Here is a 12555-nt window from a genome sequence, read left to right on the forward strand (position 1 = left end):
CCCTTGCCTTTGGTGATGTTTCTAGGAAGAAGTTGCTTCGGCTGAGGTCAAAGAGGTTGCTGCCTGTGTTCTCCTTTAGGATGTTGATGGACTCCTGTCTCACACTGAGGTCTTTCAACCATTTGGAGTCTATTTTTGTGTGTGGTGTTTCACAAGTACTTTTTTAAAGCATAATTACTTGGGAAGTATCTGTAATACTTGTTTATGTCTAAAGAAGGTGCTACCTTGTTTTAAAGATTGAGAACCACTGGTCAACATCACTATAACATCTTAGGTCATCTCTTGGCTGTCAATTAGGGAATCACCCATTTGAACTGTTGCATCTTAGAAATTTATTAATAAGAAAGTGTACAGGACTTGATACCATAAATAAATCAGATTTAGTGACCTAAGACAACACACAGAAAAACATATCTCAGAACAAGTAAACATTTTTTGGAACATACCCACCTCTACTCCCATCGTAATAGAACCCCTCTGTTCTCTTACAGAGACACAGAAATATGCTAGCATTATCTTACTCTGTCTTAAAATATGTTTTAAAGATACAGGGCTATATCAAGGTGGAAGTATTGTGTTCAGCCCATTTTCTTAGCTTGATCGTTGAGACTTTAAATAGCTGTTGAAATAAAAATCAGATTACTTCAGGTCTTGAGCTTTGAGGAAGACAAGGGGAAGGGAATGAACATTCATTGGGTACCACTCTGAGGTGAGTACTATGCTAGTTACCATCCATGTTTCTGTTCATGCTTACGGAATTCCCATGACCAGCACTGGAATTTGATTTCTAATATAGCATAGAGGAGAAAGCTGAGGCTGGTAAAGATTGTGACTTGCCTTGGATGTCTTGGTTAGTGGATGGTAAAATTGAAATTTGAAACTTAGATGAATTTCCCTTGACACACTAGAGGAAAATAGAATAAATGTCCCCATAATCTTGTATTCTAAAAGATAGACAACTAACAAAGCCCGAGTTGCCTTCTTCCTCCTAGCCTTCCTCTTTACCCCAGAAGAGATTTCAAAACAAATGATCTGTAGATAAAGGCACTTGGATGTCAGGAGAGTACTTAACAAAATGTGTCTCTTCGAAGGAACAGTTTAAACATTGTTGCCATCCATTTCAGTGGCTGCAAATTTCGTTCCTGACTACTTTTAAGTTCCTTTTGGTTAAATTCATTAGTGTCATAGATCAATCATGCACTTTGAAGTCTGATAAAAATTTAAGAAAAAAATCCTCAGAGGACTCTGAGCATCTCTCAGTAACGTGAAAGAACATTTGAGAACCACCAGTCTGCTGTCACTGTGGTCAGCTGGCATTTCCGGTTTCTTAAGTTGTAAAAATGCTGACTCATTCTACTAACACTCTGCACACTTCCCAGGGGTATCAAGATGCACTTCAGTGTTGCTTGTTCATCCATCAGAAGAGAATGTGGTAGATATTAGGAAAATGAAGACGGGTTTGATGCAATCCATTTCACTAACATCAGCAGAAGTCTGAGAGACCAGAGTCGTCCTCTCGCATGTATAGGGCCGTATTTGAGGCTTAACGTCAATTATTCGCGCATAACAACCCCTGTCACTTTGCAGATCCAGTCTTAATCACCGTGGATCAACTCCTGAAGTCTCTAGAATGCCTCTTGCCAAACACCCTCAAAGAGTTAGACCTGTGCCTGTTGGCAGAGTATTGGAGAGCAGGCGGTATTTGGGCCTGCAGCTGGGCAGCACAATCTGAATTATGGCCACTTGGACGGCTCTCTTTGACAGCCCAGCACTTTTCCTTCATGTTTGTTTCTCTGGGGAAAACTGGCAGGAGATGTCACGATTCCATATAACCTGATGTGCAGTGTTCCTCTGCCTCCTGTAGCCCCCGTAGAAGAAATGGTTGGTCCAAAGGCAGAACAATACGGGGTCTTGGTTCTAAGAATCAGGAGCCTACAAACACAGAGACCAGTGGGATATCTGTACGCTTTCCCAGTCCAAGAGAAAGGGTCAGCTTTCATTGAGGAGAAGGGCTGGTTGTCGCCCCTTCCCACCTGAGATAAACTGGGGGACTCTTCTTGTCATGCTGGGTGCCAGTTGTTCACTCCAGGCACTCTCATTGTTTGGTTCCCACAAGCCATCAGGATGGGTTTGATCCAGGAGACTAACTGTCTTCACATGAGGATGATCCATTTTGATTATCCCAGCCCAGCTTTGAATGCCCAGCTCCCTCCCCTATCTTTTCCTCATCTGTGGCCAGGTAAGCAGTCTCTCTTTCATAATTTGAACTTTAACATTTGGCTATAGTCCAGAGAGTGCAGTCAGTGGATTTTGGATTTTCTACATTGCCCGGGATTCCCACAGTTAATTTGGAGTGTGTTTGGTGAGGATACTCAGATTGTCTCTAAATACCGTCTCCCACTGAGAGGAACCAGAACTCCTTCGGGAAGTGGCTGATTCTACCTAGGGCAAGAAGGGTGCACAAAGAACCTGAAATATCTTGTCAACGCAGAAAACAAGGAAGCTGTTGAGACTATGAGGTTATATGAGAGCTCCACGTGAAGAGGCTCATTTTGAGTATCAGAAAAAAATAATAAAATTTCAGTGGATCAGGACCCTTAAAATATGTAGAAAAGTGGTAAGTTCATAATTATACTAAGCAAACAAACAAAACAAACCCTCTGATCAACTCTGAGATGCAGGGTAACCAACTCATCATTTTAAGAACAATCTAAGGAATCACGCATTCATCCTGCGCTTGCTATGCAAGCTGAACCTCAGGATAATGGAATTGGTTGGTTATGGAAAATGACTTTTTACAGAAGTGTTCCAACTAATAAAGTTAGAATCACAATAGCATCATTTGGCAATCCTAATAAATGCACTTAGGCAGTGATCGTGAGCAGCCTCTATCTAACATCACAAAAAAGAGACATATGGCCACTTTCTCCTGCTTCCAGCACCGCTACAACACCTCTGTGAAACATTTTTGCAAAAAAGAAATTTGAACCTGATCAGCCTCTAGAGCAGAGGAGGCAAACCTTCTCTAAAGGGCCAGGTAGTAGATGTTTCTGCCTTTGCTAGCGGTAGTCTCTGTTGCAACTGGGCAACTCTTTTCAACTTGCTGTGGGAGCTCAGTGCAATCATAGCCAAAACAAAAAGTGTGGCCAGGTCTGGCCCAGGAGTTTGCAGACCCCTGCCCTAGGTCTAACTACGAACTAACGGGAAGTACAGAAGACAGAGAAACTTCTTAAGCAGCATCATGTGAATGCAGTTAGCAAAATCTAGACTGTGGGAAACTCTACAAGACAAATAACCTGGTTTCTTCAACAGAAGAGTTCAGAGGAAAAAGTTAAAAATAAAGCAACTGGGGTAAGACTTTTTAAAAGGCCAGAGACCTATCAACCAGTTGCAATGTGTGGAGCTTATTTAGGTCCTGATTCAAATAAACTATTAAAAAATTTTTGAACACTGGCTAGATATTAACATAGTAAAGAGTTATGGGCGCCTGGATGGCTCAGTTGGTTAAGCGACTGCCTTCGGCTCAGGTCATGATCCCGGAGTCCTGGGATCGAGTCCACATCGGGCTCCCGGCTCAGCGGGGAGCCTGCTTCTCCCTCTGACCCTATCCCCTCTCATGCTGTTTCTCTCTCTCTCTCTCTCAAATAAATAAATAAATAAAATCTTTAAAAAAAAAACATAGTAAAGAGTTACTAATTTTTGAGTGGGATAATGATACTGTGTACATGTATATATTCCTTAGGTATAGAATGTATGTTGAAAATATTTCGAATTATATGATGTCTAGAATTTGCTTCAGTACAATTGTTGATTTTAGAAGAAATAAAATAAGCCATGAGTTGATCATTATTTTATAAAGGATGTTGGGTACTAGGGATTTACATTATTTTTCATATATTTAAAATCTTTCATGATATAAAGATTTTGATACATAGGTTTTATAAAATATATCACTTGAAACATTTTAAAGAATGAGAAAGGATGGAATACTTGCCATTTATTCGACACTCCTGGGTCCTCCTAAAACAGATGTGAATCATCTGGCTAAGAGTTGGAGCCAGAAGAGTATTCCAGTGTTTCCCCCAAAACTGTTCACATACATCTTATTTGCTATACTAAATAGAGCTGACAGATACCCTACCATTTATCATTTGAGCTGACAGATACCATTTTATTTATCTTTTGCTCATGTATTATATGTAAAATATATTTTATTTTGTAAAAAAAGACTATTAGGTTGAAAACAAGTGTCATCTTTTGTGACCAGCTGGGTTAATCTGCCCTTGTTGAATCAGTTAGCACTCATTCAGTGCAGGGGTCTGGCCACAAGCTTTCACAGCCTGGAGAGGTGATGTGAGTGGTGGCAAGCGGTGGACAAGGCGGCTGGGAGCAGAGGGAGGGAGCTCACGCCCAGCCCCTAGCGGTGGTTACTGTGCAAGATGTCTGCCCTAAGAAGGAGGGCCCGGTGTTACCAGGGTCCCATTCATTTTCATTTCTTCCTGAGAATAACCCTAAATCTAGATCATATATGACATCTTCTAACTTGTAGTTGCTTAAGATATTTTTAGAGTGCCTTTTATTCCAAACCAAACATTTGAGCAGCTGGGTTCGTCCCATGAGTCAACCTCTGATTCAGTGACTAGCAATGACAAGGCCCTTGAAGAAGACCCCGTGGCCACTAGGATTCTAAAGTCCCGTGGCCCTGCTTTCTGTGAGCCTCCAGTCTAGTTGAGAGGGAGAAGCACACTTGAAAAACAAGATGAAAGGTACAGATAGGAAATACTGTGGAAATTCAGAGGAGGGGGTAAATGGACCCTTCTGGGACAATCTGGGGAAGCCTCCCACAGGCTGTGATCGGAGATGGGAGAGCACTGGTGTCACCAGGTGGAGAGTAAGGGAGAGAAGCAAAGATGTGAGCACACAGGCAAGACCCAGGCCGAGACCCTTTAAGAGGACAGTTGGCAGGTTTCACAGACCAGTGGCCCTCCATAATCCACCTACAAAGGATTTTCCAGGCCAAGATAATGTTCTGAACAGTCAGGTGAACACAGGCAGCAAATAGATGAAAGTATGAGCCTGAAATTCAGCAGAGGGTTTGAGGATCTGAGCCTCAGATCTGAGCACCGGCTGTGTGGACGTGATGGTTGAAGGGATGGCGTCTGGGGAGGCTGTGTTTCTCTAATGTCTGCCACTGGGAAGGGAGACGGTGCTAAATGTAAGGATGTGCTCCAGATCTGGCGTTTGTAAAACCACCAACTCTGTTATTTACTACACTAAATCTCACTTGAAGCTCAGAGCAGTCCCCAGTTACTGCCCAGACATCCCCCACACTGGAAAGGAAAGGCTTGGAGTAAGAGACACTAGAAGTACGTGGGGAAAGAGAATCCCACATTTGAAAGGTTATGCCTGTGGTGATAGCTTTATTTATAGGTTTATGATCCCCCTCCAGTGATGGCCTCAGCCAGACTCTTGGTATGTGTGTGTGTGTGTGTGTGTGTGTGTTTTACTGTTATGAAAAGATTATTCAAGAAATGGAAACATTTAAACAGATTTATAATCTTCCATACTGATGATCTGCAATACATTTGGGCAACAGCTTTATTCCTTCTCTCTTATTTGAAAGTTTTAAGTATAATTTCTCCTAAAAATAAACAGGAGGTTACTATGTTCTTCCCATAATGAGAATCTGCTTATTGTAGAGAGTAAGCATTTTAGAGCCTGATTAACTCCAGCAGTTACTTCACGTAAAAGATTGTCTATTTGGATATGAATACGTATCAGTTAAGAATTTTATAAGCCGGGCGCCTGGGTGGCTCAGTTGGTTAAGTGACTGCCTTCGGCTCAGGTCATGATCCTGGAGTCCCTGGATCGAGTCCCGCCTCGGGCTCCCTGCTCGGCAGGGAGCCTGCTTCTCCCTCTGACCCTCCCCCCTCTCATGTGCTCTCTCTCTCTCTCTCATTCTCTCTGTCTCAAATAAATAAATAAAATCTTTAAAAAAAAAAAAAAAGAATTTTATAAGCCAAAGTAATTTATGAATCAGCACCGCTCTCCTGCCTACTGAACTTTGGAGAGGAGTGAAAGCTTAGTCTCAAACATGTACGTAAGCCAGGTGATCTTAAACTAGGGAGCATTTAGCCTAGGAAACTGAGGCCAAGAAGAAGTCATGCCCAGAGCATCAATCAAAAATAGCTCCGATTCCAAGTCCTGCATAGCCCTGACACTGTCCCGGTGCGCTGTTATGAGACTGCACATAGACATCCCTCAAAAGCTTCCCAAATCCAAGAAACCAAGAAAAACACCCATGGCAGCCTTCCGCCACTTCATAATGAAACTGTTCTTTTAGCAAAAAGTCATAACCAAGCAAAATTCTGCTAAATAAGTTGGCTATTTATTTGGGAGACGATCTTTGCTGACTCTGAGACATTGGAGCTGTTAAATTTTTCTCTTGCTGATCCTTTCTACCTGTTTTATAGTCGTCTACATAAATCTGTAGCATGTGGGTGAATCAACTTTAAGCTATAAGAGGCAAAACCAATTTGATGTCCTTTCTGAGTGTGCAGATTCAAATATTTTATTCAAGTAGTTGCTAATCCAGGAGGATCTCTTTGGGAGGCTTGGGGAGTAGAGAGTAGGCAAACAGGAGGTAATGTTGGGGTACACTGTGATGCAAGAGTCAACAATCCAGATTGATGAAGTTGGCACTAGTGACCGGACTTGACCATTTGTAACAAAGATTGTGTGGATTGTTTTATGCTCGTGATGGCTTTGTGGCATATTAAGTTTTAAAGAGGAGATTTATTTCCAGAAAGAGGGGAGGGAGGGAGGCTAGGAGGACACAGAGTCTAATTTTTAGATGAATGAGTAAAGCCTCCCTAGTCAGCATTTGGAAGTCTCCAGCGTCCAGCAGGCTGAAAGAAACTCAGGGGATTGTCATGGTGTTAGAACCAGTCCTAGGTGCCAAAGTCAAAATAGGCCATGCTGGCCATAGGAAAGCCCCAAGTAGGAGCGTATGTAGGTCACTTGCATGTTTTGAATTTAGACAGGCTGTCTTAACACACTTATTTACCAATTAAGCCCTGGAGAAGCCTGTATGTTCTAAATTTTTTAAAATGTGATTGTTTCACAACATATGAGAACATTGTAACATCACCTTGAATGATGGTCTTAGTGGTTCTCCTGTGGCCCTGGGTTGGGGGGTGCAGGTGGGGAACTCTGCACCCAGCGAATTTCACTCTCCTCGGAAAATGTTTGAAGCACACTCTGAGGCTCGGGATGGAACACGATCATTTTCTCAGTCATGCTCAATAAATATTATTTTGATGCAGTAAAAAAATAATTAACAAAAACTGAAAGTATATAAGCCATCACATTTAATCTCACATGTATTTATTGAACATTTACTATGACCTGGAGTAGGAAGCAAGACAGATGCATAGAAAGGAAGACAAGGAAAACCCCGAATGCCAATTTTGCCTAACGCTCCCGGTATGCTTTTCTCTGGAGCACAGAGACCTTCTTTCCCTGCACTTCAGGTCTCCCGTTTCCTAAAAGGCTCCCCCTCTTATTCTTTACAGACATTCCCATGTACATGCCAGGAGGGCACGTTGGCTCCTCTGGAAACTTGTGCTTCGCAGAAGTTCAGGTCCCCAAGGGAGGAACCAAATTAGCCACATCACGAATTCTGCTTTTGTTTTGCCGACTGCCTCTTTTAAGTTCTTATTTAATGACAGTATTTGCTTTTCCGTAAATACATGTAAATCTTTTACCTCTTACTTGTCACAGCCGAAGGAAGTTCAGTAAGTGGTAATCAAGGAAGAAAGCAGACAAATCTTTCAGATCTATTTCAGACAAATCACTGTAATTGAGAATATCTGTGTAAACAGTGCCATTCTTACAATTGACAAATTTACCAATTGTTCTGCCCTATTGTAGATCTAAGAGTATCATTTAAGTTTATTTTAATTAACAATCCCTTAATTAAGAAAGTAACATGCTTATGGTAAAAAAAAAAAAAAAAGTCTGAGGACATAGGGTTATAAGGTAGTCATAGTGACCCGAGGGATTCACTCCCTTTTTTAAAAATCCTCCTGTGGTTTCTTGTGACCCTTAGAAGGAAATCCAAGAGCCATACATACTGGGGTCTCTGGGCCTTAGGGTTATGGGCCTTTCCTCCTCTTCACGTCCTCCCCCAACTCCCTCCTCAGTGGCCATGTGCTGGGGGCAGGTGTGGGGTTGGGGGGGATGCTTCTTTCTCATTCGGGACTCATCACAACTGTTCCCATGCTGTCCCTCATGTTGTCCCCACCTCGTCCTTCGTTTGCAGACACAGTGTTTTATTCCGGGGTCCTGATCCCTCTCTGAAGTTACTTTATTGCTTACTGGCTGATTTCTGTCTCCCCTCTACAATGTAAACTCCAGGAAGGCAGGGGTCTTGCCCATCTATTTATAGTTGTATGCCCAGCACTTCAAAAAGGGCCTGGCACATGCTAGTTCTCAGTAAATACTGCTTCAATTGGGTGAAGGATGGTTGTAAGATTGAATGGCACATAACTGGGAGCCTGCCAGGTGGAGGCTTCCTTCCACTCCCTCCCCCAACCCGCTGACAAAATATGGCAAAAACTGCTTGATCTATGCTATTCTATTTTAAATAAATTAACAAAGCACTCAATTATACTGAGTACAGTGAATCATACCTAGTTGAATATAAAGTAGTCCCCCCCAAAGGTGTTCATTTAAGAATTCACATATTTTTTTAATCTAATTTTTCAGGTCGTCATTGCCGAAAGGAACCATGAATTGGCATTTTCTCTTCTTCCTTGTGGCCACAGTGACGTTGCCCTCCGTGTGCTCCCAGTTCAACCCCCTGTCTCTGGAGGAACTAGGCTCCAACACAGGAATCCAGGTTTTCAATCAAATCGTCAAATCCCGGCCTCATGACAACGTGGTCGTGTCCCCCCACGGGATCGCGTCTGTCCTGGGGATGCTTCAGCTGGGAGCCGACGGCAGGACCAAGAAGCAGCTCACCACGGTGATGAGATACAGCGTGAATGGTGCGTGCCCCGTGGGCTCTGGCCATTGGGGCCTCAAGCGAGTCCTGCATCCGGAGGGGCTTCTCCGGTGCCATTCTGGCATCCAGGATGGATGTGCCAATGCTGGAAGTGTTTTGACTGTGCTGGTGACCACATGAATCTGTGTGGGTGAGAGAAGTGCAGAGAGCCACGCACGCACACACACACACACAAATCCCTGTAAAAGGCATGCAGCGTGCATGAGCTCTGTGAGCACCACCACGCAGTCTCCAGGTTGTGATACTGTGCTGTAGTCCTACAAGGTGTTACCACTAGGGGAAACTGAGCAAAAGGCACAGGGGATAACCCTGTATATTGTTTTGCAACTTCCCATGAATCTATCATTATTTCAAAATAAAAAGCTAAAAAAAAATTTTTTTTTGAAGTCGGGCCCAATGGAAAAGGTTTCAGTTGTTGTTTTGAATTATCTGTGTTCACTTCAGAGTCTCTGTCTCCTAGCGGTGGTGCCTCATGGCTCCTGCTCTGGTTTCATCCCCCAGAGTCTACCTTGCACCCGCCTCTTGAGTGAGGGCCGCGTGTGAGGGAGCAGAACGGGCCCCGCAGCCGTCCTCTGGGGCCACTGGGCACCGTGGCCCTGAGCGAGTCCCTTTGCACGTCAGAGTTTTCGCTGCTTTATTGGAAAACGAGGGAGTTGCCCTTTCCATGTTCTTCCACTCCTGTTAGCCTCATAAAGTTCTAGGAATCTTGACTGCATTGATGCTTTTGGCTGGGAGAGGAAAACCAGAGGGACAGGCGGGGGTTCGAGAACTCCGTACCTCACTCCATGCCCCTCGGTGGCTGTGTTCAGTGTCACCTCCTGAGCTGCCAGCCCCAAATGCCTAAACTTGCCCCGCTCTGTTTACATGGCCTTCAGTTTCTCATGAATCTGCAGTTGGATCACTTATCAGAAGCATGGAAGGACTTAGTACTTGGAACACACCATTCTGCCCCTTGCTTGGACACTCAGAAAACTCTTAGTGATTTGTCGCTTTCCGGTGAATCACTGCTAGAATTTATGGCCCTCACCAGTGCCATCGAGACCCTGTCAGCTAGTACAGTTCCAACGCAGGGACTGGACTTCTGTTGTTCCACACTGAGCCACATTCATTCGAAGCAGTATTTCTAAAGTTTTGACAATGTTGCCTGTGGGTGGCTTCCTTCCCCCACGCTTGTTTTCTCCCGAATCACTAGCCGTTGTGTTGTGGAATGGGGCTCCGTCAAGAGACAGACTCTTTTAGGGGAGCCCGAGTGGTTTTTCAGGCCCTCTGAGAACTCAGGATAGCGATGCTCTTACCGAGGACAGAGGCAGAACGGTCTGGGGCAGGGGAGGAAGATCTACACCAGTCTTTTCCCGGCAGGAGACCGAGGCGTGTGGAGGAGGCCATGTGGCCAAAAGGGACAGGTGCTGGGTCTTGGCCTCTGCTGTTCCCTTACCGATAAAGCAGGCCTGCCCCACAGAACAGCACAAAAGGTGGGGTCATGAGAAGCCAAACAAAGGGCCAAAAGGTCACCTCCCTGGGCCGCGGGGCCGACTCACCCTGCCCTTATTTAGTGGGTCTGCAGAAGAGACACTCGGTGTGTGGCAGGTCAGCTCTCCAGGACACCATCACTGTGACCCCTGCAGGCTGTTTTAGGACAGCGTCATTTTGAAAGGACCCCAAGCGAGTAACCCAAGAATCTGTAATTCAAGCTCACTCCAGAAACACATTTCATCCTTATAATTTATTTTCCTCTTCTCCATGTTCTAAAAGCAAATGGAGTATGTATGAATGGCTCGTGTTAAAATAAAGCTTACATTGCCATAAAATTAGTCCCCGTGCTTTTTGAGCGTGAGATCGGGTAAAAACCACACTGTTCTTGGATGGTGGCACCTGGCAATTTTTAATGGTCTTTCTAATGCTTATTTTATTCATCTTTTTTCCCAAAATAGTAAAAAAAGAAATCGCAGTGTTAAATCTTTGGCAGGAAAGAGCACTAGAGATTGTTAAGAAAGAAAAAGAATGAATTAGGAAGATTCCTTGGATTTATTTCCCCATGGCTATGTAAGGAAGAGCTTGCCAGTCTTCCTAGTGACCGGGTACCAAGAAAGTCTCCCAGGAGGACGAGGTCTACGTGGGAAAGGTGTTGAGATGCCTTGAATATGTTGTTTTGGTGCTAAAAGCACTACTGACTTTTAAGAACTACTAATAAATTTTACCATCCCCTCCCCCCCTTTTCTTTTTTTTTTTTTAAGATTTTATTTATTTATTTGACAGAAAATGAGAGAGAGAGCACATGAGAGTGGGGAGGGTCAGAGGGAGAAGCAGGCTCCCTGCTGAGCAGGGAGCCCGATGCCCCTCCTTTTCTTAACACAAGGCCGCTGAGGAAGCACAAGACTCAGTCTCTTGCTACTCAGGCTTATCTTGTCTATACTGTTCTTTATTTGCCATACTAAGAAAGATATTTTTTTAAAAAACAGCTTTTCTGAATTCTCGCGGAAATATTGCTGCATTTTTCCATTTCTCCTCTAGGAGTCGGTAAAGTGTTAAAGAAGATCAACAAGGCCATCAGCTCCAAGAAGAATAAGGACATCGTGACCGTGGCCAATGCAGTGTTTGTGAAGAACGGCTTCAAGATGGAGGTGCCCTTTGTCACCCGGAACAAAGACGTGTTTCAGTGTGAAGTCCAGAATGTGAGCTTTGAGGATCCAGCCTCCGCCTGTGATTCCATCAACGTGTGGGTCAAGAACGAAACCAGGGGTGAGTGGCCTCAGTTCCCCGGGGAACTGCTTTGTACGATCTTATACTCGGTGAATGAAAGTGTGAGGGGGACTCTGAGCTTCTAACAGGTCCCATGGCCCTCCCGTTGTGAACCGCCTGGACCCAGCTGGCTGGTGCATCTGTGCTCTTTTAGCGGGTTCCGTGACTCCGTCTACCTTCCTTCCCTTTTCTTGCTGCCACCACCCCCCTGTGCTGTTCGGGACGTTTCTCCCTGGGGCCCGGGCAGCAGAGTAGAATTCAGCCCCGCTGACTCTCCCCTTTCCTCACTACATCTCCTCCCTGGAGGCCTTGCCCGCAGGCCCTGGCCTAGTCTGAGGGTTCAGTGGCTCAGTCCTTTCTATGCTTCTGCGACTGCCCCTCTCCAACGTGTGAGATGCGGGATTGATCTGTCTCCTTGCTTCCCCTCCCTCTTGCTGCCGTCCCCTCCACGAAGTAGGTGCCTCCGCTTGGCTTACAATCAGCATGTGATTATGCGTTGTTCATGCCCCGTTATTGTAGCACTTTCCACGCCGCATCATGATTACGTGTTTACATGCATTTCTCCTCTCATTAGACGGAGGAAGTGTCTGACGTGGGTGTCTTAAACCCGTTAATTTGCAAACTAGAGGTCTAGTTGGAAATGCTCTGGGCTAGAGATGGGTCCAGAGCAACCGAGGAAAATGAACACCACAGATATAGGCTGGGGAAGCTTTTTTCATAGGAGGTAGAGTTAAGGTCACAAGAAGGGA

General features: G+C 44.6%; 1 protein-coding gene across 1 annotated transcript in view; it reads left to right on the forward strand.

Moving 5' to 3' along the window:
* Window positions 1-12555, forward strand: part of SERPINE2 (serpin family E member 2) — a 61532-nt gene that overhangs the window by 27272 nt on the left and 21705 nt on the right. The window contains exons 2-3 of the mRNA XM_081813498.1: window positions 8770-9050; window positions 11579-11806. Of these exons, the coding sequence (XP_081669624.1) occupies window positions 8792-9050; window positions 11579-11806 (487 nt within the window). The 5' untranslated portion in view covers window positions 8770-8791. The remainder of the gene's footprint in view (window positions 1-8769; window positions 9051-11578; window positions 11807-12555) is intronic.

Source organism: Leptonychotes weddellii, chromosome 3 (assembly GCF_054177405.1).
Source record: "Leptonychotes weddellii isolate Sample4059 chromosome 3, ASM5417740v2, whole genome shotgun sequence".
Lineage (NCBI taxonomy): Eukaryota > Metazoa > Chordata > Mammalia > Carnivora > Phocidae > Leptonychotes > Leptonychotes weddellii.